Source organism: Hevea brasiliensis, chromosome 14, assembly GCF_030052815.1.
Source record: "Hevea brasiliensis isolate MT/VB/25A 57/8 chromosome 14, ASM3005281v1, whole genome shotgun sequence".
Classification (NCBI taxonomy): Eukaryota; Viridiplantae; Streptophyta; class Magnoliopsida; order Malpighiales; family Euphorbiaceae; genus Hevea; species Hevea brasiliensis.
Window position 1 is genome coordinate 14473718 of NC_079506.1, and position 25716 is coordinate 14499433.

Here is a 25716-nt window from a genome sequence, read left to right on the forward strand (position 1 = left end):
GAAGATGCAGAAGATGCTCCTCCCTTTCCCTCTTTCTATCTTTCTAAAAATGCCTCCCTTGCTCTCTATATCAAGATAATGATAAAATGAGGCTTTATATAGGCTAAGGGACTGTTCTAGAATGGGTAAAAGGGGGAAGGATCCAGAAAAAGTGAGGTAAAAAGCTGGAGTAACGGAAATGCCACGTCAATTATTTTCCAGTAAAAACGACATAAGCCGAGTCAGTTGTGTCGCGGGTTGTGTCGCTCTCGGCGTGAATATCTGACGATCGACACAACCTGCGACATAAGCTAATTCGGTTGTGCTGCAGGTTGTGTCGCTTTCGGCCATTTTTTTACTCAACTTCAAAATTTTTGCAATTCGATTTTAATCTCCTCCAAATGGCTACTCTGATCAAAATACATCAAATTTCTCCAGATTTAACCTACAAAACAAATAAATTCCAAAAATTAAACTAAGAAATGTGAAAATTGTAAAATTGACTAAATATATACTAATATCTAAAATAATAGCAATGAATAAGGGTAAATTATGTGCAAAAATTACACCTAAATGATGATCTAAAATGCATGCATCAACAAACCCCGATTGTACTCATATTTGGATTTCCAATTCTCGTCATGATTTCGTTCAGAATATGATAAACCTTCATAAGCCTTGAAGAAGGCATTACATTGTGAGCTGTAGCCTCAAGTGACGTCTCAGATAGCGTAGCAGCCTGTTCCAGAGCAGAGTAATGACTTTTTGCATGCATCTCCTGAATCTGCATAATCTCTGGTTCTATTCCTTGTGATGACGTTGCTTTGCTCCAATGCAGGTTACTAGCTTCAGTTATTTCCTTGAGTTCTGTAAATTATTTTAAGACATCAGATTTTTGTCCGGTACTGTGGTTTGCATTTGGTATTTAATTAAAAACATATGGAATTTAAAACTTTCACAAAGAAATAATAACGGCCAACTCTTAATCTCCTCTCTAAATGCTGTTGTTATCAGTTTTGTGTATATATATATATATATATATATAAAAGATGTCAAAAAAGAAGTATAAGAAATTCAAATTGCAAAATATTAATATACCTTGAAAAGGAGAAGAAGTTGTTTCTGACATATCTCCCGCTTTTGATGATCTGGATTCTGACGCCTTTCCCGTATTAACTATTTATAGAATTGCTTATAATTAAGCCCTCCATGTAACAAACTATCATATTCGGACAGATCTAAATTTCAAATATATATATATATGTGAAAGTAGGAAGGCGTTCCATGGCACTTCCTCGAAAAATTTACCACATATTATCTTTCATGCAAATACAGCTTAAAAAAAAAAAAAACACTATGCAAGTGCAAAATTAAGCGAGCTGTCTAAATGAAAACTTTGTCAAATAGGTATAATAAAACCTCTGTGATTGCCACATTCCGATTTCAATCCTATGTTTTCTACATCGTCCAAGATTGAGATGTGAAATTTATAATCGATGTAGAATATATCTAGAAAAATTAAAGCACAGCCAAAACTCTATATTCAAAATTTAAATATTTTAATTTATGTTAGTCCAATTGATAGGATAAGAGCCTCTCTCCCCTATGAATTAAGATTTAACTTTGTTGAGAAGCACATTAGAATTATTTATATTGAATATATGAGGCCGATATAGGAAGTGTACCCCTAAAACACCCAAAGATGAGACTTAGCCTTGTTGGCAAGGATGGATCCCTTCTTTATAAAGATTCAGCTCCACTAGAGATCACTCTAGTCTCCAAGATTATTTATTATGAATGCATTAGGCCAGGATTACACCCTTAAAGATCATTCGGAGATGAGATTTAGTTTTAGTACATGAAAACTGGCCCGAAAATACTTTGATCATTAATGCCAAAGAAGACTTTAAATTATAAATAATGTGAAATAATACAATCGTGAATAAATATGAAAATTTCTCATTTTTTATTAAATGAATCAACATCCCAAAGAAGGCAAGTCATATATGATTTTCATGAGAATCAATATCGTAATAAATGGTACTTTGTGGGGAAGTGTTACCTTCCAGAACCCATAATTCCTCACAAGAAATTTTTCCTTCAAGAGTTCCAACTATCTGCATTGCATAACAGTGATAAAATACATAAAAAAAAAAAATTATTATATAATTTCTCGAATTTTAATTGCTTTAAAAGACGATTAACATCTAATCGAATAAAGTCTGATATGTGAATTAATTTATACCTGTTCCATTGTTGGCCGAGACTTTGAAGATTTACCATATAGACTAGCAGCAGCACAATAAATCATTCGTTTCATTTCACTTTTATCATATTCCTTCAATGCAGAATCAACAAAACTATCGTAATCCACTTTTATTGAATTTCCTTTAATTATTCGAGTCTTCACCTGAATAGTATAGCGTTTGTTAATGTTACGACAGACTTATAATTTTTGTTTTTTTTTTTTTTGTTGCAAAAGATAAGACTACAATCAACACAAACAACACTGGTCACATACATATAAATTTAAGACACACAAATGTAATATATATAAAAAAATAAACATAATATCAATTTTATTTCTTTACAAAAAAATCACATAATATTAATTTAATTTCTTTATTATCATCACAAATCTCATAAGACAATTAAATTATGTAACTGTCCTTTTTTGGGAAGACCCAGTGAATTATGTAGGCCAATGGATTTCGAAAGATAAAAGTCCAAATTCCAATGTGGCAGGAGCAAACCAATTAGCAAAATTGGAACTTCGAGAGGTAATTTCCTGGGGAACTCTGTTTTGCTATTATCCTTCTCATTTGTGCCTATGATTCGTGTTTTGAAGGCAGATGATTTTCTATTTTAATCTTAATTTTTGTGAATCTTTAGTCTGGGATAATGAATGTAGGAATAATGGAGAGAAATAAAATGGATAGAGCAATGGGAGGGAAAAGAAGGAAAAATGAATAAATTTGATAAATTTAGTATCATTATAAGGATAATAATACTATTTTATATAAATTTAATAATTAAATATAAAAAAAAATCAGATGACGAGACTATTTTATTTATAAAATCAAATAATAATGACCAACTAACATATTTTAAAAATATATAAATTAATTATTAAATAGTAATTTTCCTTATGCTAACATATATATGCTCATTCTTTCTCTTCTTTTCTCCTTTCCTCTCTTTCCCTTGACTCCATTAGATCTCTTCCTTGGCAGGCCGTGGGTGAGTTTCTTACAGGTGGTTACCTCAAAATTGTTTTTTATTTTTAAAATTTTTTTTTTGTTATCTTTTTAATAAACTCTCATATCTGTATCAGTTAGAAATAGATATGAAATTCTCTAGCTAATATTAGGGCCCTATGCTCGTCATTATTGGAGTTTTGTTTTCTCCACCTTACACTATGTTTGGATGGGAGGAAGGAAAATAATGGAAAAAAAATAAAAGAAGACAATGATTAAGAAGGGAAATAACTTATATATATATATATATATATATATATATATATATATATATATATATTTGGATATGAAAAGGAAAATATTATAAGGAAAGTTATTTTTGCATAATAAAATTATAATTCTATCCCTAAATATTCAAAAAGAACCTAAAAGATATAGGGATATTTTATAATTTTAAACATTTTCCTCCCATTTTCTCCTTAATTTAGATAGAAAATGGGAATAGAATCTAACATTTATTTCTCTTCCAAAATTTTTCCCCTTTATTTTATCCTTAACCAAACATAAATTGAGTGGAAAATAAGGTTATTTCCCTCTCAACTTTCGTTATTTTCTTCAATCAAAACTCAGTGTTAGTGGGATTTTGTTTTAATTTCCTATCTCATTTAATGAGCTCTTTCACAGTTCCAAATACAATCTTGTTGACTCTTTTAGTTAGAGACTTTTCATCTTCAATTATAGGTGATAATCTTCCATCAATGGAATTTGGTAATACGGCTTATTCCTGTATTTTCGTTTGGCGGTTTGAACTCTTTTGAGAGCCACATAAGTAGCCAGTTTTGAAAGGGTAGTGTTGTAGAAAAAAATTTTTTTTTTTTAAATAAAAGAAAAAAGAAGATTATTATCTTAGCTTAGATCATCTCTGAACATAGATTTTTAATTATCTATCTTCACAATTTTTTTATGCGAAATTTGCTATATATATATATATATATAGACAGATATATATATATATAGAGAGAGAGAGAGAGATATGTTCCCTTATACTAATGTAGAATAATTCTACTAAATTTATGAATAACATATATATATATATATATATATATAGATATAGGTTGCCTTATACTAATGTAGAATAATTCTACTAAATTTATGAATAACATAACATATTAAATATGTCTTTTTTTTTTTTAAAAATTTAAACGCACATTTTTAAATCTACATTTTTTTTTTTAGCTTCAACAGATTCAGTAATATCACTTGCTAGAAATTCATTGGTTAGAACTTTGCTTCATAACATCAATCAAACTTAGAATTTTCTCATAAGAGAGATAATTTATTACACTCAATTTATTTGCCATTCCCTTAACCCCTCGCAAGAATTATTATTATTCTTATTAATTTTCACATGCAATTATTAGACTGGCAATTCATGTTGGCAGGCTATAAATGTATGGTGTCAACCTACATGAATAACATAAAAATGGCCAACCCAAAAATGTTCAACCCTTATACAAATATGTTTATAACAAAGGTTATACAACACAACCGATACAACCTATTTAATAAATAGGTCATTAACATGTCATACGACACAACACAACACGTTTAACCCATTTAAATAAATGAGTCATTATAAATCTTATATGACACGACAAATTTAACCTATTTAACTTTCTAATACATATATTAAGCAACATCATCAAAATATATAAACATCACTTAAATATTAAAAAATCATCTAAATATTCAATTATCTAAAGTCAACCAAATATCCAAACATCATCTAAATATATATCCGACTATCATCCAAATAACAAAGTTAATAATAAATATTTAAATTGTAAATATGTGCTTCACAACATAATTGTGTTCGATAAGATTATTGATGAAGTTGTAGCATTGAATATGTGTTGGTTTAGGTGTAGGTTTAGCTCTTTATATTTGTACTCTATAAATGAAACTATGTAATTTTAATATCTAAATAACATAATAGGTTTAAATGGGTTAAAATAAACCTGTTAATCTATCAATCCGATTAAATAAACGAGTAATTTGGTGTCTTATCAGGTTAAGTGGGTCAAACCTAATTAAACCCTTATTTTTTGTGTCATAAATGGGTTTTTGACTCAAACTTATTTATGCTAAACTCAAAACCGTTTAACTATGTGTCGAGTCATGTCATCTAATGGGGTCATGTCAAAAATTGTCAACTCTGTCCACTCATGTGGGCCTTGAACTCACATAACTTATATATTATATAAAAAAAAATTAATGTGAAAAATAATCGTAAAATATAAATTTTAATTCTAATTATTTTTTAAAATTTTCAAAACCCAGATATTACAAGTCTAGACCAAAATAAAGCTATTAGATATCCAAGGAGCCCAAAAAGCCTAGGGAAAAATCCTTTCTTGATAGGCTTTGGAAAAAAACATACTCATTGGCTTAACACCACATCTAACCCAAAGCCTTAAGGTACTTTTATGTTTCTCACTCATCCTTTCTTTTTCCAATGTAAGAATTCTACATTGAAGTGTGAATCTCCCTCTCAAGTGTGAATCTCTTCTACATTGGACTTGCTGGGTTTGTTCCCCCTCCTACTCAAATACCACTTTTTAGATATCTGAAAAGCCTAGTTTCTTGATGGGTCTTGTAAAAGAAAACACTTATAGACTTGACACTACATCCAATCCAAGACATTAAGGTAATAAGTTTATAGATTTTTCCTACTTATATGTCTCTCACTCAACCTATCTTTTTTCAATATGAGAATGGCACCCTTCAGATTCCCAACAATCTCTTCATTGCACGGAGTGGACTTTGGGTCAAGACTTTTTCAACGAGTAATAAAATTACTAAAAAAAAATAATAATGATAACAAATGAAATATTTTGTTTGTTACAGTTTTGCATTATCCTTTTAATTATAATTTTTATGAGTGTCTCAATTAAATTTTTATTCAACAGTTAAAATTAAAGCAAAAGTTGCCTACATGATAACTAATTGTAATGAAAATATCATTTTAAAAAATAAATTAAAAAGTTTATATGACTATAATTAAAATATTATTAACTTTAATTATGAATTCATATCGAGACCTATAGCAAGTTTTATGTAAGCATTTCTAGCTTTAATTTTGACTATTAAACAAAATTATTAATAATATTTGAAAGTGAAATAAGCGTGCTAAAATTAAAATAATGGAATGAAATTGTAAAAATGGAAAAATGTTTGTAATTTTTTTACTTTAAGCCTTTAATAGAACATATAAAATACATGTAATTTTTTTTTTATTTTTTATTTTTTTATTGAGGAAGACCAAACCTCACCTTAAAGCATTGTAAATATCAAATCTCACTTTAACCTGGAAGACAACACACTCGATAATAGATTCTCAACTAAAATAAGGTACAAGATCATATAACTTTCATGATTTTTTTTTTTTGCTGGAAAGAGAAAAAGAAAATGTATAGACTTCGCGGCTTACCCAATTCACGATATCAACTTGGCCTTTCGATAATAATCTTCTTCCAGTAATAAGCTCCAGAAGTATAACACCAAAGGAATAAACATCCGACTTCTCAAAAATGTTTTGAAAATAATAATTTTCTGGATCTATATAGCTGCATGGTGAAAAATATATAGAACAATCGCATTAAGAAATTTTCTAAAAAAGATAAAATCTTTGCTAGCCATAAATCTGCAAATCCTTTGCTGGAATGTGACTTGTCATACATGCCAAAGAAAAGAAATTTAAGGATCATTTAAATAACAAGTCATAATGACTTAAACTATTTTAATGAAAGCGTGTTATGTCCAAACCCAAGTACAGATTTTGTGCTCTAACCTGTACGAAGTTTATATAATAAACGTTTGATCACAGAGTATAAACAAGTGTATATAAGTAGATTCTATAGAATAGTAATTACTTGGTGGTTAAAAAAATTACTAACAGTTTTTTATACTTATTTATTTTTAATTTGATTACTATTTCATTTATTAATCCTACAAAAATAGTAAGAGTGGCATATAATTTCTTCGATCAGGGCTGAGAATTCCAACATCCTTAGTTTTCTTTTTAATTTTTTTTTGTCTATTTTTTAGAAGCAAATCAAAAAATAATAACCATGTAATTAGAGTGAACAAGGAAAAAAAAGTATATAAAACATCTTACACGCTATCTTCTTCTTGATCAAAGGGGATGTGACTGACACCAATTTCTGAAAAAATTTTAGCAAGCCCAAAATCTGCAACCTAAGTAAAAATAATCCATATGTTAAGTAAATTGGTAGATTAATTTACTGGACTCATAACACAGTTAAGTATTACAAACGTAGGGCCTTAGGGCAGAACATACAAACCAAGTACCCAGGAGTTAAATGAACAAAACCAGCGGATCTCATGATTTTGTTTTTGGTTGTCTTGGTCTATTTGAGCATCATTTGTACCATGCTTTCTCTAGGTTTTCTTTCTTAGCATGTGTCGATCTAGAATGAATGTATCGGGGAGGTCTACTAATCGAGTCTAGTTGGGTGGCGTATATATGCTTATTTTTCCTGAATATATTTTTAATAAAATTGGCTAGCTTTTTTTTCTTTTAAATAGAGTTAAGTACTACTATGTATATAATTTTTTTGCTCTAAAATATGAAGTTAATGAGCTCGTTTAGTTTTTCAAATGTGGCTACTATAATTTCGAGCTCATATTAAAATGAGTTTAATAATTGTCAGATTAAATATTTGCATTTAGATTTGTGCACTCATTATATATATCTTAATTAATTTTGTACACATTTTGATATAAATATTTAATCCAACAATTATTAAACTCATTCTTATATGAGTCGAGCTCATATTAGATGTGTTAGCATAATGATACTATTTGTATTTCTCATCTTTATCTCTTCTGTTGCAAGTTCTTATCTTTGGACAGCCTTGTATATATATACAGCTCATGTATGATATCATATATATGCACTTCTCTTTTTCGGCAATCACGAGTACTTCTTCCGCTACCTTTCTTTGGATCCCTATTTCTTTTTCTCCTTCATCTCCTCCACCGAAAACTATTGCCAATCCTACCAACAATACGGAACAAATCTTCAACCCCGCATATGAATCTTGGTTGAAGAAAGACCAAACGCCTTTAACATGGTTTCTCTCCTTTCTCACTGAAGAAATTTTCCCTTATATCATTCGTTTGTCCTCCTCTCTTGATGTGTGGGAAGCACTTCAAATGCCTTTGGTGCTGCTTCCCAAAATCGCCAACTTCAATGTTAACTGCATTTTGAGTTACAGGAACTCAAGAAAAATGACTTATCAGTATTCGAATATCTCCAAAAAGCCAAGGCCTTAGCTGATGAACTCATTCTCGCTGAGAGACCTTTGTCTCTGACAGATTTTAACGCCATCATTTACTAATATTGGTGTGGAATTTCATTCAATTATCACTACACTTAATCTTCGGCCTGAACGTGTATCTTTTTAGGAATTGCATGGACAGCTTATTGTTCATGAGATATTGGTTAAAAGTACTCAAGAACCACCCATGGCTAATATGGTTTTTAAAAGTAATTCTTCAACTCCACTATTGCCCACACCTCTGCATCCATCTTATCCACGACGTAGCAATTTTGGAGGTGGCAATCGGCCACGAGGCCCATGTCAGATTTGTGGATGGTGTAATCAGATGCTGATAGGTGCCGATGGCATTATGCTCCGTCTCGACAGCCCATTCCACTAGCCAATTATGCTTCTTGTGGTCATATCACACCACCGCCGATGAATAATCCCTCTTATGGGGCATGGCTACTACCTGGTACCCAGAGACAATGGCAAATTTCCATACTAAACCTGATCTTTCTAGTTTGCAACACCTGATCTTTCTACTTTGCAAACTACAAATGAATACAAAGGCTTAGATCAACTTCATGTTGGTAATTGACACAGCGGGTCACGTGTAGAGATTGTCACTAGAACAAATCTCCAAAAAACAACAAAGTTTTTATCCAAAACCTTAAGAAGAAAGAGATAAAAGTAAAGCAAAGAAGCTTTATTAAAAATTGAAGAAATAAATAAAGTTACAAAATCTTAATATAATAGGGTAGGTATAGGGTTTGATAGTCTTAAATTAATTAGAATAAAATAACTATTATTTAGGAGTTTTAGGTAAACATAAATACAATAGAAAATCTAGATAAAATAGGAAAATAACAAATCCTAATTGAATTTGGATAACTAATAACTATTCCTACTAAAATAGAAAAATAAAATAAAGTAAATGTTCCACATCATTCACCCCCACTTGAAAAAAGACTCATCCTCGAGCAAGTTTTTGGATACTTAAGTGCATAATCAGGTAGATACGAGTACAAATCAGCCATATTGAAGGTCTTGGAAATGTTCCCTATCCAATATGGAAGATCAATAGCATATTCATTGTTATTAATCTTCTTAGTGGTCTTAAATTGACCATATTTCCTTTGTTTAAGCTCATGGTGGCCCCCAACAATCCTTGCTTTGCTCATAAATACCATGACCTCATCTCTCTCCTCAAATACTTTGAATTTTCTATTTCTATCCGTAGCTTCTTTGTACTTTGCATTAGCTTTCTTAAGCCTTTTCTTCACATTCTTTTTAACCATTTGCACTTGTTCAGTAAGATTTCCAGCAAATACACTCAAACCTGGAACCTTTAGAAGCTTTACCAAGTCTAAGGCATGATTAGGAATATTAGTGTACATGATAGAGAATGGAGTCCTTCCCGTAGTACTATGGATAGCATTGTTGTAAGCAAATTTAGCTTGTGCTATGGCAAAGTCCCATTGCTTTGGTCCATCCTTACAAATGCTTCTTATCAAATTACCCAATGTTTTATTCACCACTTTCATTTAACCATTAGTTTGGGGATGCGCCATGCTACTAAACTTTAATAAAGAATCAAATAATGTCCACAAAGTGATCCAAAAGTGACTTAAGAACTTGGTGTCGCAATCAGATGTGATGGTCTTGGGCACTCCATGTAAGCATACAACCTCCCTAAAGAATAGTTTGGCTATAGAAGTTGCATCTGTTGTCTTCTTGCAAGGTAGAAAATATGCCATTTTAAAGAACTTATCAACAACAACAAAACTAAATTCATGCCTCATTGAGTTCATGGTAAACTTGACATGAAGTCCATCGATAGATCCTCCCATATTGCATTTGGCATGGGTAAAGGCATGTGAAGGCCTATATTTTGTGTTTATCCTTTGGATGTTTGACACATATAATATCTAGAAATAATGTAAGTCATATCCCTCCTCAATTTAGGCTAATAGTATCTACTTTTCATAGCTTCTATGGTCTTATCCTTTCCAAGATGTCCTGCTAAGCCATCTAAATACAAATCCCTATTGGCTCTCTCATGAATAAATGTACGAGAAAGAAAAAGTTGTCCACCTTTCATGAGATAGCCATCATGCACAAAATAATCATCATGGGATTGGTTTAGCATACATTTTCCCCATACTTATTTTAAAATCCTTATCATCCACATATATCTTTTAAATGCTCAAATCCCTCTGTAACGCCCTCACCGTAGGTAGTCCGTACATTTTACTGTTCCGATGACTAATGTCTGTTCGGATAGTCAGGATGTTTGGAACTACACTTAGACTATAGTGAGGTGGCATAAATTGAAGAAATAAATGTTAAGAAAATATAGGAAAAATGTAGAGAAAAAAAAAATAAAATTTAGAGAATTTATTAATTGGTATAAAAAATAAAAATAATCCGATGAGCACCATGAAAGGTATTTTGGTCATTTCACCCCTAGAGGTGAATTTTGACTTAAATGTCAAATTAAAATTTGGAAATAGAATAATTAACATAAATTAATTTTATGAATTTGAATTTGAAAAATGAGAAGAGAAAGAAGAAGAAAAGAAAAGAAAAGGAAAGAAAAGAAAAGAAAGGAAATAGATTTATGAAATTTAAAAAAAAATAAAGTACACATAAATGTATATAAATAGACACAAGAAGACAAAACCCCACCTACCATTCTTCTTCCTCTTCTCTCTTTCTCCTTGCCGTTCCCTTGGTCTCTCCCTCCCCACCATTGTTATCAAGCTTAAAACTTGATTTCCTCTTCATTTACCCATCAAAACCCATAGCTCTCTTCACAAATAATTCTCCCCACTCCATAAGGAAGCTTTAGATACCCATTTGAAGAAGAGAAATTGAAGTTTGGCAAGACACCCAAAAAGGTTAGTGCTTTTCTCCCTTCCTTCTTCTTTTAATACTTGAAAGTGACTTGAGATAAGTGGAAATTTCAAGAAATTAACAAGAAATTCATGAACCCATGATGTCCCCAAATTTTGGGAGCCATGAAATGTATTGGGCTTTATTTCAAATAATGTAAATGAGTTTAGAGATGATGATTGATATGATTATATGTATGAGAAGTGAAAAGGGATTGAATTGATTGAGTTTGAAACTTGGAAATTAGGGTTTGTGTACATGACTTGGAGATTTTGTATAAATGCTTGAAATTTGACCTAATTGGGATGAGATTGTTGCTTATAGAAGTGTATTGCATACAAATTGAAGTAAGAAAGTTGGAGGAGATTGAGTTTTGGAAGTGTCAATTTTCTGCAGGTTGTGTTTGTTGAGGGCAGTGTACATTTTAGGCCATAAATAAAATTGTGTAACCCCAATTGGTATGAGGCCAATTGGAGGTGAAACTAGACCCAAAATAGCCCATTTTCCATGAAGAAACCATACCCAAATTCTGTCCAAATCTTGAGCTAAATACTGTCCAAATTCGGATTTCCCTGCACCCAACCCAGAAAATGACCAAATGAACAGTACATGTTCATTTGGTCATAACTCTCTCTATACTTGTCCAAATGACCTAAAATTTCACCCATGGAAAGTTTAGACAGAGGGCTACACTTTTCATGAAGACCACTTAACCTAGTTTTGCCTTTAACCAATTCAAATTGGTAGCACAATTTGGGTTACTGAAACTGCCAACCCAGAAAATTACCAAATGAACAATACGTGTTCATTTGGTCATAACTCTCTCTATACTTGTCCAAATGACCTAAAATTTCACCCATGGAAATTTTAGACATAGGGCTACACTTTTCATGAAGACCACTTAACCCAGTTTTGCCTTTAACCAATTCAAATTGGTAGCACAATTTGGGTCACTGAAACTGCCAACCCAGAAAATTACCAAATGAACAGTACGTGTTCATTTGGTCATAACTCTCTCTATACTGGTCCAAATGACCTAAAATTTCACCCATGGAAAGTTTAGACATAGGGCTACACTTTTCATGAGGACTACTTAACCCATTTTTGCCTTTAACCAATTCAAATTGTTAGCACAATTTGAGTCACTAAAACTGTTAACCCAGAAATTGTCCAAAATATTGTTCCTTTGGTATGCTTGACCAGTTTTGGCAAAAATGCCATAACTTGGTGTCCAAAGCTGCAAATTGAGTGAAACTAGTGCCAAAAGTTTTATAAGACATAGCACAACAATTTTTATGTTTTGACCAAGCTCTAGAAACCATTGCATCCTAGGGAAAATATTAGCCAAAGTTAGGAATTGAAATCTAGAAAATGTTAAGTTGAACCCAGAATGCCATTTGATACCTGTGTGTTCATTTGGCCATAACTCCCACTAGGAAATTCCATTTGAGATGTGCTAATATGATCTAGAAACATGATACTTAGGGCTATAACATTGATTCAGACACCTTTGCCAAATTCTAAGTGTAAAGACCCTAAAAAGAGGGTCAAACAAACTGCCCTGAAGTTGTTTATTGCTCTTATAGGACTTAGAGTCCAGGTTAATTCACTGACTATAACTCACTATACCAAGCTTGAAAAATTATAAAATTGTACCTGGGAGTCCCTAAGACATAGAGGAACATATCTTGTGAAGGAACCTAAGTCTAAAAATGACAATAAAATGATCAAATGACTGGTCAAAGTTTATTGACCAGAAATTGTAAATTCTGGACAGCTTAGAGGCAAACGGACCAGTTATGGTATTTTGACCATAAGTTGAGTTCTATAACCCCAAATTCAGTGATTCAAAGACTGAAATTCAAGTTTAAACATAGAGGAGCAATTGTTATGAAGGAAGTGTGACTAAATAGACATCCTAACCTAGTCAAATTCCTAGATAAAGATAACACATCAACATGAACCTAAAGAAAGGTTCATGGGAAAAATGCTATATATGATAATTAAAATACTCATAAGGAAAATTAAATATTAAAAATGATATGAATATGTAAATTGGGAATAATGTCCTATTAATATGAAATTAATGGTACTAATGAACCGTACTAGAAAATAGTAACAGTGAATAGTGCTAAATTAATTAAAAATGTTTAATTGCCCATAGTATACCTAGACTTATTTATTTAGTTTGGATAAATTGGTATACCAATTAGGGACTATAGATAGCAGTACTGCCTACCGAGAAAATCATGAACTGACAATATATGTCTGGTATGATTGTTCTACAAGCTATATGCCTACTTACTGGCCATTGTGCCTACTTTATTTCTGGCTTTACAAGCCTGACAGCGGGTCTATTGTAACACCCTAGGCAAATCCCACATCGACAAAACACGGGAGAGATACTGGGTTCATAAGTTGATAGTTCCTAACCCCTAGTGATGCGTTGTAAAACCGTGAGGGCTTCGGCCCAGAGCGGACAATATTACTAGTGGGCTGGGCCGTTACATTTTTGGTATCAGAGCTGGACTCCCTCTAGTACGGTGTGTGGTGCGAGGACGCACCAAGCGGAAGTTGGCGGGCTTGTCACGACCCAGGGATGGGGTTGGGACGTGCTTGTTCAACCAGCTACGCAATGGGGTGGAAACTTCGTGTCCCACATCGGAAACGGGAAGAAAAGATTTGGGCCATATATGTAAGAGCCTTCCTCACCTGGTCAACGCGCTTTTGGGAATGAAACCTCCCAAGGGACAAATCCGTGAGGCCCATGGGCCAAAGCGGACAATACTAACTGGAGAAGGATCGGGCTGTTACACCCTTAATCTCCACATTAATTAATCAAGGCTACCCTTTGACTTAAAGCATTAGCTACTACATTTTGTTGCTCTAGTTTGTGAATCAACTTATATGGGAATTTATCAACAAAAGCTGACCGCATAGCATGCATATCATTCCTAATTTACTTTTGCCTTCCTAGGAACTTCAATGGTTAGTGATCGGTATAAAGTGTAAATTCTTTTTCAATTAAGTAGTGCTCTTATGTTTTTAAATCCCTTACAACCACATAAAATTCTTTATCATAAGTAGACCATTTTATCTTAGTCTCATTAAAGAAGGCAATTGGTCTTTTTCCTTAGAAAAGCACAGCGCCAATTTCCACACCACTAGTTTCACATTTAACTTCAAATAATTTCTCAAAGTTAGGAAAAACTAGCATAGGTGCTATACATAGCTTCTCTTTAATCAAGGCAAGACTCTTTTCTTGCTCTTCACCCCATTCAAAATTCCATTTCTTCAAATATTTAGTAATAGGTGCAACAATGCTACCAAAATGCTTAATAAACCTCCTATAAAAGGTTGTTTGACCATGGATCGCTCACCGTTTTAGGGGTAGGCCACTCTCTAATAGCCCTTGCCTTCTCTTCATCCACATTAATCCCATCCTTACTCACCTCAAATCCTAAAAATAACAAGCTACTAGTCATGAAAATACACTTCTTCAAATTTGCATATAGCTTGTTTTCCTTTAACACCTTAAGTACCTATTGAATATGCCTCATATGCTCATTAAGAGACTTACTAAAGATAATAATATCATCAAAATACACTACTACAAATTTACCAATGAAAGGTCTAAGTACCTGGTTCATTAGCCTCATAAATGTGCTTGGTGCATTGTTTAGCCCAAAGGCCATGACTATCCATTCATACAATCTGTCCCTTATCTTAAATGCTGTCTTCCACTTATCTCCAGGACGAATTCTGATTTGATGATAACCACTCCTTAGATCAATCTTGGTGAAGATGACCAATCCCTCCTTAGCCATTCCTTAGGGATTGGGAATTTTTAACCAATAGTAATTTTTTAATAGCTTGGTTGTCAATGCACATCCTTCAACTCCTATCCTTCTTTGATTTTAGTAATGCGAACACAGCACAAGGACTCATGCTAGCTTGGATGTGCCCTTTTTATAATAGCTCCTCTAACTTCTCCCTTAGAATCTCACTTTCTTTAGGACTCAATCTGTAATGAGGTAGATTTGGTAAGCTTGCATAAGGCACCAAATCAATATGGTGTTGTACATCCCTCATGGGTGGCAACTCATTGGGTAATTCGTCAGGAACCACATCATGCAATTCCTCTAATAGGCTTTTCACCTACATTGGCAATTGCCTTAGCTCCTCCTCTTTCTTTCCTTCCTTGCCCTTTATCACTAAAAGATGCACCTGTTTAGTCTCCTTGCACTTCGCTACAAATTTAGAAGGCTTATTAGTAATTGAGAAAAAATCCCTTTTCTCCACTTTAGAAGCTTTGTTAGGTACGTATTTTTTTTACTGGAGTGCTTTGCATCAATATCAAACCACCAAGGTCTTCCTAATAAAATATGGCAAGCATCCATGTCAACAATATCACAATAAGTTTCATTAACATACTTACCAATAGAGAAAGGAAATTTACAATGCCCGTTCACTTGAATTCCTCCAACTTTCTTGATCCATCCTATAGTGTAAGGATGTGGATATGCCTCAGGTGTCAATTAGAGTTTTTAGACAGCTCTTTGACTGATGATGTTCTCTTGGTTCCCACCATTAATGATTAAATTAAAAATTTTCCCATTCACCATGCATCGAGTGTGAAAGAGTTTGTGTCTTTGTGTATTATCTTCTACTTTAGGTGAAAGCATCAATTTTCTCACCACATAAACTCCTACTTCTTGCTCATATTCTTCCTCAACATCATCCCCATCAGGTCCACAAAATTCTTCTTCCTCATTTTCAGGCTCCCTTTCCACTATATTAACTAATTTCCTCTTAGGACATTCATTAGAATGATGCCCAATCTCATTGTACCTGTGGCCCTTAATACAACAAGTTTTGCATAAGGATTAGAAACCTTAGGTTAGAATTGGTGCCTTTACTACCTCTAACTGTTGGTGCTTTGTTGTTGCTCTTCTCTGCATTGGTGTCACATAAACTAGGCTCTTTGTGTCGTTTTCCCTTTATCCTTTTTAGTTGTAAATTTATTTCTTCATACCTTCTAAAAGGCTCTTGCTTTATCACCATTTTTCAGCTTTCAAGGCTAAGTTTCTAACCTCTTGAACACTCATCACCATCTGGATGCCAATTTTATTATGTACTGAAGGCTTTAAACCCCTCAAATACCTTGTGGCTTGTTAACTATCAGTCTCAGCTGAGTGATTCCTTGCTGCCAACTTTAAAAATTTTATAGTTTACTCATTGACACTATAGGTTCCTTGTGAGCAATTTTGGTAACATTCAAAGAGGTATTGCTCATAATCAGATGGTAGGAACCTTCCTTTCAACAATTGTTGCATTCTCCTCTATAAAGTGATTGGATTACGCCCTTCTTGCCTTCTAGTTTCCTTTAATCTATCCCACCATACGGAAGCTCTACCCTTCAATCGATAGGCCATTACTTTGACCTTTGATTCCTCTAGAATTTTAACATATTTGAAGAAATGATCTACTTCAGTTAACCAATCAAGGAAACCTTCAATATCAAGATCTCCATTAAAGATAGGGATATCCACCTTCAATTTGAACTCATCATCCCTCTTATAGTTTGTTGGAAATTTTGGCTAGCTCTCCTTTGTCTTGGGCATGCACCATACCCCAAGTCCATCTCCTCGTCATCACTTGTATCATCATCCATCATGGCTCTTCCCTTTGGATTGATAAGATCATGATCAAGTTTAGCTCTACCAGGGTTAACTCCACCAGCTTGAATTAGTTCTTGATTCCTATTTTCACCAACATTCATTCACCCTAATGAGCAATTGCTCTTGGATCTCTTGCAATTGTCGCATAATTTCTGCTATAGAGTTTTGCTACTCTTTGATTGCTCTCCAAACAGCTGATAACCCCTGATCATCATCACGAGGTTGACTACCACCACCACTAATTTTAGCCATCGTAATGAAGTTAAAATCCTTGCTCTGATACCACTTGATGCAGCGTATAGCATGTAGAGATTGTCATAAGAACAAAATCTCTAAAGAACAACAAAGGTTTAATCCAAAACCTTAAGAAGAAAGAGATAAAAATTAAAGCAAAGAAGCTTTATTGAAAATTAAAGAAATAAACAAAGTTACAAAATCTTAATATAATGAGGGGTATTTATAGGGTTTGATAGTCCTAAACTAATTAGAATAAAATAACTATTATCTAGGAGTTTTGGGTAAAGATAAATACAATAGGAAATCTATATAAAGTAGGTTAATAATTAGCGTAATTGAATTTGGATAACTAATAATTATTCCTATTAAAATACAAAAATAAAATAAAGTTAATGTTTCGCATCAGTAATGGTCTAGACTACATATTTCTCATATTGGTAATTCTTCTCTCCCCTCAATAAATGGTAACTTGCTCTTAAAAAATGTTTTCTGTGTTCCCAACATATTCAAGAATCTAATTTTTACTAAAAAATGCACTAAGGACAACATTTGCTTCTTTAAATTTTGGCCTGACCAATTTATTATTAAGGATCAGAGCACTAAGAAAGTGCTACTATAGGGACCAAGTGAGAATGGATTTTATTCTTTTAGTTCACCACCCAAACAGGCTCTAGCAGTTGAATGTGTAACAATGGATGACTAGTATGCTCGTTCAGGTTACCCTTTTTTTCAAACTCTCTCTGCAATAATAAAAGACTTCAATTTACCATGTTCAACATCAATTTGCACACCTTATTCCTCCTATGCATTAGGAAAATTAAGTAAGATTTCTTTAGCTTCTGTTGACAATAAGAGCATGGCCTTATTTCAAATCATTCATTCCAATGTTTAGAGACCAACTCCTATTGTGTCTTCTTTAGATCATCCTTACATGTTGATCTTTATCGATGATTTCACTTAGTTCACATGGATTTATTTGCTAAGCAATAAAAATAATGTTTATCCTACCTTTTTAAATTTTGAAGCAATGATTGGGGTGGTGAGTACCAAAAGCTCCATGAATATTTTCTTAAAATTGGTATTCATCATCGTATAGCATGCTCGTACACTGATGAGTAGAATGGAAAATCTGAACAAAAAATAAGGCATTTGGTTTATACAGGGTTAACTTTAATGGTACTTTATTGGCTCATTCTTAAGTACCATTAAAGTACTGGAATTTTGCTTTTGAAATGGCATGTTTATTAATCAATAATTTACCATCACTAATTCTTCTTAATCAATCACCATTTTTTCAGTTGTTTCAAAAGCAAGCTAACTACTTAGATCTCAAGCCTTTTGGGTACTATTTTTCCTCTTCTTCAACCACATAATAGGCACAAATTTTCATTCTACACATAGCCCTGCATCTACTTAAACCAAAGTCTAAATCATGCTCCATATAGGTGTTTAGATCCTTTTGCAAGTCATATTTATTTAGCAAGACATGTTAAGTTTCATGACCACTCTTGTACATTTACATCAATGCATGCTACTAATGTTGTTATGCATGATACGTAAGAGCCTTGGTTTGTACTACAAGAACAAACTCCTCCTCAATTGCAAACTGTGGTCCCTCCACTTAATTCTGATCCTCAACAATCTTCCTCATCTTTATTTCAATAACCTGTATCACCTCTATCTTCCTTATCTCCCTTTGTAGCTGATTCTCTCACACATCAATTGCCCCTAGCCAATACAACAACCTCATCTTCTGATACATCCACTCCACATCAAATAACTACACAATCCTCACCCATTGTTTCTGATACGCTTATTTTATGTGAATATTTCATGGTAGTTTTGAATCCATTTTGCCTTTTAAATTTAGTGTTTTATAATATTTTAGTCTTTATTTTAGTCTTTATTTTAGTTAAATTATTAATTTTAGTATTTTATTCTTGATTTTTGGAATTTTAATGTTTTCAATAGGTTTTAAGGTGATTTGAAGATGAAAAGATGCAAGTGGAGATTATTCAACATAATTTGAAAGCTTAAAATGGTGAAAATGTCAAAGAAATTCTGCTTGAAGAATTAGAGAAGCAGAAATTTTCATGAGTTCTTACATGGGGCATGTTGATTGGCGTAAAAAGCATGCTGACTTGGAAAAATTTTTTACACCTCATCATTTTTGTAGCTTTCATCTTTATCTCCTTTTAGCCTATTCTAGGGTAAACTTTTAGAGACATAAATATATCATTTTCTCCTTGTAGCCACAAGAAGTAACAACAACAACAACAACAACAACAATAATAATAATAATAAGGAGAAAAGGAAAGAAAAAGACAACAAGAAAGAGAAGAAGAGGAGGATGCTATTGTTGGATTTTCTCTTGTAAAAATGATATTGCAGTTGTAGATTATCTGAGTTTTAGGACTTTCTTCACATGGCTTTTTCTACTCTTAGCTCCATTTCATGTTTCTTTTGCTTATTTTTGATAGTTTCCATTGTAAATATCACTGTGAGTGAATAGTTTTTCTAAGATTTCAAAGTTGGGTTGTAATATTTTGAATTAATTTATGGATTTGGATGCATTTTATTCATATTTATGATATTTTATGGGTTTTGATTCATTCTTTGTGTTCTTTATTAACTTGCCTAGTGTTGGATCCCATTGGGTATAGTTTTTAATCTTTGATTGAAGGACCAAGAGGTGAAAACCATTGATAGATAATCAAGGTTTTGAACTTAATTATCTAGATTTAGAGATAAACTAGAGATTAAGAGGATTTATTGGTTTGGTTTTTTAAAACACTCTTTGGTTTGCTTAAGAAAGAAATAAAAAGATATTAGAATTAGCCACCTTTAAACTATGGATTTTCTTAAAAATAGGATGAATTTAGCCAAATCCCATTTGGTCTTAAGCATAAACCCTAACTCTGGAATCTCTTTTATAATCAATTAATCTTTGTTCTTGCATACCTATTGTTAATTTAGTTAAATTTTACTTAGCTTAAGAATTTATATACTTTGCTCATTGCATATTTTCTTTAATTTCATTTAAAATTGCTGCATTTTATTTACTTTAGTTCTCATATAAATCTTCATTAATCTAAATAATCTAAGCAACCATAGTTTAGTACGTAAACACAATTTCTTATGAGAATGATACTCACTCATCACAATATTAGTTGACACAATCCCTGCACTTGCAGAAAGTCCTCATCAATTTCTCGCTCCCCAATCCAACAAAATCGATCTCCACTAGTATTAAGCTTCTTGTTGATTTTACTGATTACATACAACCCAATACAACTGAACCCCCACCTAACTCCACCTGCACACATCAAATGGTCCTTCATCCCAAAACTCTTCAAAAGAGACAAGCCCACATTGCCACCCATAATTTAGACTATCTCCAAACTGAACCAAATACATTAATTAAGCAAAACCATTTGTTTAGTGAAGAGATGCGATGTCAACTGAGATTTTTGCTCTCCTTTAGAATAACACATGGACGTTGGTACCTAGGCTTGTAAATAAAAATGTTATTGCTAACAAGTGGATTTTAGGATTGAAAAAGGAGAAGATGGTTCTATAGAGCACTATAAAGTTTGACTGGTGGCTAAGGGATATTCTCAACAGAGCGGTGTTGATTACATTGAGACTTTTATTCCGATCATGAAAATCATAATAGTCAGAAGAGTTTTAACTCTTGCCACAGTGTACAGCTAGCACCTATGGCAGCTTTACATCTCAAATGCCTTTTCACATGGTTTCTGACCACGAAATTTATATGGAATAGCCTTTAGGCTATATTGATTATTCTAATCTAGATTTTGTATGCCAATTTAAAAAAGTCTCTATATGGCCTTAAACAAGCTCTGAGGGCCTAGTTTCATAGCCTCACTTCATTCCTTACCTCACTTAGCTTCACTGCATCAAAAGTAGACACCTATTTGTTCATTTATTAGCAAGCTAACATTACATTATTGGTGTTAATTTATGTTGATGATATTTTAGTTATATGTTCAAATGGCAACAAACTTGAATGGTTCCTATGCAAGCTAAAAGGTACATTCCCAAATTGCGATCTAGAGCCATTAAAATATTTTCTGGGAATTGAAGCAAAACAATTGCCATCCGAGTTATTGCTATCACAACATAAATATATTACAGACCTTTTGGAGCATACTCAAATGGCATCCTGCAAGTCCTGTTTAACACCAACGGCTACAGCTCCTTCTTTAACGAAGATAGGTGGCAAACCTTTTGAAAATGGTGAATTGTATCGACAAATGGTTGGTGCCTTATAGTATCTAATACTTGACTAAATAATGCATTCTCCATTAACAAACTATGTCAATTTTTGCATCAACCTACCACCGAGCGTTGGCAAGCTATTAAGCGCCTCTTGCGCTATTTTTGACATATAAGTAGCCAGGTAATTTTTTTTGCAAATATTCACCAAGTGACTTAATATGCTACTCAGAGAGTGATTAGGGAAGATGTCCAAATGACCGGTGATCAACGAGTGGGTATGTGGCGTACCCTGGTAAAAATCTTATTTCATGGGCTACCAAGAAACAACCAACAATAGCAAGGTCATCAATTGAAAGCGAGTATAAGGAAATAGCTAATGCTATAGCAGAATTGATTTGGATTAAATCTTTACTGTTGGAACTTGGTTTTCCCGCACTGAAACCTGCAATCATTTGGTGTGATAAAATAGGATCCATTTACTTAAGTGCAAACCCGATCTTTCATGCTCGCACTAAGCACATTGAACTTGACTATCATTTTATCCATGAGCAAGTCCAAAATTGGCAATGTGCAAGTTCAATTCATCAATTCAGAAGATGAAATTGATGATATTATGACCAAACCTTTGGGTTGAGTGGTTTGAAAAGCACTACAACAAGCTGAATTCTCAATCCCTTTCGTCATCAGCTTGAGGGGGTGTTAGGATAATGATACTATTTGTTTTTATTATCTTCATACACTTGTATGATATCATATACATCTAAATACAATTTCCTTATTATTCAAAACTCCACAAGATGCACCCTAGTTTCTCCATTATATTTTAAAGGATATGCCGTTAAAGGTGCCCTAAGCAATTATTGTGCTTGTTTTAGCATTAAACAATGAGCTTTCCCATAAAAACATTAAATATTTTCCTATCTTTGTATGTTTTAAAGTAAATTCATTAGGTACGTCTATCTACCGTTAGATTGAATTTTTGCACATAGATTTGTGCACTCTATATATACACTTTAAATAATTCTACACATATCTCTATACAAATATTTAATCTAATGGTAATTAAACCCATTCTCATATGAGCTCGAGCTTATATTAGATGCACCAAATTCATTAATTCTTGGTCTTTGCCATTATTATCTTTCTAAATAATATTTTAACCATATTTAGCAATTAAACATCAATAAATTAAAAATTTTTCATTTACTAATAATATCTTAATCACAAAATCCAAAATTACAATTTTAAAATCTAAAATTAAAAATCCTAAATTTTAAACTCTAATATTTTGAAGTTTATACTGAAAATAAAAAGTTGTTCAAAAAAAATTAGAAAAAGTAAGTCGCTAAAGAATGCATAGGGATATACGTAATATCATAGAATGAATGGCTAAACATATGTTTGATGGATATAAATATAATAAATGCCTAAAAAAATATAGTAAGATTATCAATACTTACATGAATGAAAAGTTATATTTGTTATTAAATTACCTTACCTTTCTTCTTATGTAATAAACAAAAAATACTGTAACTTTTTTTTTTTCACTCAAAAAATACTGTACCTTTGGTGTGAAATCATTGTCTAAGAGAATATTGTCTGATTTGATGTTTCCATGAATGATTTTAGGATAACCTGAACATTTATACGGAGAGAGTAAAAAATTTAAATATAAAATAATTTAATTATGTTAAAAAAGAAGAAAAATGAAAATATATCTCTCATTTTATAAAATAAAGAATACTCACATTCGTCATGAAGATGTGCTAAACCTCTCGCAGAGCCTACGGCGATTTTCATTCTTTTTGACCAGCTCAAATTTGATCTTCTATTTTCATCTATGATGCCATTTGTCATTTGCAAGATCGATCAAAATCATAGATCAAAATCATATACTTACGGCTGCCCAGACACTAATATATACTGACAATCCAAATTATGTGTATATACTCACCACTTAGATGAAATCTCAAGGATTTGTTGGGAACAAACTCTAAAACAAGCAATCTATTGGCTTCTTTACAGCAGTAACCAAGCAGCTTAACAAGATTTGGGTGAGACACAATGCCAAAGTCCTTAATCTGATTCTTGAATTCTTCTTCCTGCTTTTCATCCTGCTTATATTTAAGTTTCTTAACAGCAATATTGACCTTAACTCCTGGAAGGGATCCCTCATAGACATCACCAAAATCACCAATGCCAACGAGTTGTTCGTTGGAGAAATATCTAGTTGCTTTTGCTAGTTCTTCAAATTCGAATTTCCTGGGTTCACATGCTTGAGAAAGAGCAAGTTTTTATCATACAATTTTTTATGGAGGCATTATTAAATAGAAATGTAATTGAAAGAGCAGGTTTTATCATTATAAAATGTTTATGCCAAAACATTACCTGGGCTAAATGACTGAGTACTGCTCATCATGTCCTCGCAGCGATATTCATCAGAAGTTGTAGGGTTTCGCTAGCAATATTGCAACCGGAGAGAAGTATGCTAGATGTTAGAGTTATTAGAGAGAGGGGGAAGGGGGGGTTAGGTTTGACATTGTTCTCAACCTGAAAAGAATTTAATATATATCCTGAGAGGAAAGGGGCGTAGAATTGAGAGAAGAGGAAAGAGGCTGGAAATTACGTGGTATAAGTTTAGACAACTATTTTACCTCTTTGCTTTATTTTCTTGGAGAGATTATTATGTACACTCGGTGTACATGTATCATCTTTTACAATTATGTGAGACACACTATTTATATTATAAGGATAGCTCACTTTTTTTAGAAAAAGAGAGTATTATTTTTGTATGCATCAGAAATATTCTATGATATTCTGTTTTCTCAGACTTTCCTTAAATAGATTAAAAGAAAATTAAATTCTAAATATTTTTAATGTAGTTCATACTTCATACAATGAAAATATAAATTCAGTCTTAAAAAAAATCACAGGAGACTAGAAAGTGAAAATATAAAGCTTTAGTTCTTTTATTATTAATAATAATAATATAGCTTATAAAAAAAATAAGAATCTCAATTAGCTTGTAAAAGAAATATAAGAATCTCAATTAGCTTATAAAAAAAATTTAAGAATCTCAATTAAATATGAATAACGCTAAAATATGAAGTATATTCTAAATAGAAAATAACTCTTCATTCAATTAAGAAATATTTTTTACATTCAAATTAGAAAAAATTTTATTCCAAATTAAATCACATTAAAATCTTGAGTCATAGCCTAACAAGATATTTTTTTGATATTGAGAACATTAGACAGAAATGCATGATTAGATTCCACTAGAATTATGCAAAGGTTGTGCTTGCTTGGGAAGAGAATGTGACACCAAAAACTAATAAGACTTTGAACAAAATCATTAGTCAACAGTATTTTATGAAGCTAATGCCTGGAAAGAACAAAATTATTATTGAAAGTATTAGACAGAAAATAACTTATTCTTATGAGTTTCTTATTAGTTCTGGGAAATTTCAAGATTACCATATAAACATGTAACCAGGGCCATTGGATACAATAACTAACAACTGTATGGAATTTTGAATTTGAAGTTCGATATTATGCATGTGATATATATGCCTTCAACTTTTTTGTTGATATTTTTCATCTTATCGATCTAATAAACTCATTGTGTCGCAGGGGATTTATTTTTATTATTTTCAACATGATAAAAAAAATTATTTCATTAAAATTTAAGGGACTTAAACCAGGTAGGTTCCCGAATCATCCCCTTATCAAGGGTTGGTTCCAAGCAATATTAGATAAATATGTAACACAGTTACTTTATCCTCATAATCCACTTCAAAAGCTGCTAGTTTATGCGCCTTTTATTTATTTTTAATTTTTTACTTTTACTCGCGCAATTAGTTTCCATGCCAAAAACCCATATCATCTATTCCTTATAATATTATATTTATTTTCTCAGAATTTTTTCTACACCCTACAGAGTACTGGCCACTTCCTAATTGGAGAGACGCACACATACTATTTCTACTGAATCAATTTCGTGCATAATTGCTTAAGAGCTCAACCGCGTTTACTTCCAATCAAAGGCTTGTACTTGTTCCTAATATAACACCGATTCTGCCTTAACTTGGGATGGGATTTGTAACAGTAAGATACATAAATTTTAATTTATAATAT

At 32.4% G+C, this 25716-nt stretch overlaps 1 protein-coding gene across 1 annotated transcript; it reads right to left on the minus strand.

The window, feature by feature from the left end:
• Positions 1 to 574: 574 nt before the first annotated feature.
• On the minus strand, positions 575 to 24125 carry LOC110642228 (proline-rich receptor-like protein kinase PERK1). The gene is made up of 10 exons (XM_058134315.1): positions 23968 to 24125; positions 23534 to 23854; positions 23328 to 23417; positions 23144 to 23214; positions 7354 to 7433; positions 6667 to 6802; positions 2225 to 2389; positions 2042 to 2096; positions 1078 to 1155; positions 575 to 846 (listed from the first exon to the last, which is right to left on the minus strand). The coding sequence occupies exons 1-10, from the start codon at positions 23996 to 23998 to the stop codon at positions 575 to 577; spliced, it is 1299 nt and encodes a 432-aa protein (XP_057990298.1). The 5' UTR covers positions 23999 to 24125.
• Positions 24126 to 25716: the final 1591 nt, after the last annotated feature.

Bases quoted from the DNA above. Each gene is read 5' to 3' on its own strand.
- LOC110642228 (XM_058134315.1), bottom strand. From the start codon at position 23,998: ATGATGAGCAGTACTCAGTCATTTAGCCCAG. The intron at 7,434-23,143 runs GTACAGTATTTT...ATTTTTACTTAG, and splicing joins ACAATGATTTCACACCAAAG to GTTGCAGATTTTGGGCTTGC. The intron at 2,390-6,666 runs GTAAGCCGCGAA...TATACTATTCAG, and splicing joins AAGTTGATATCGTGAATTGG to GTGAAGACTCGAATAATTAA.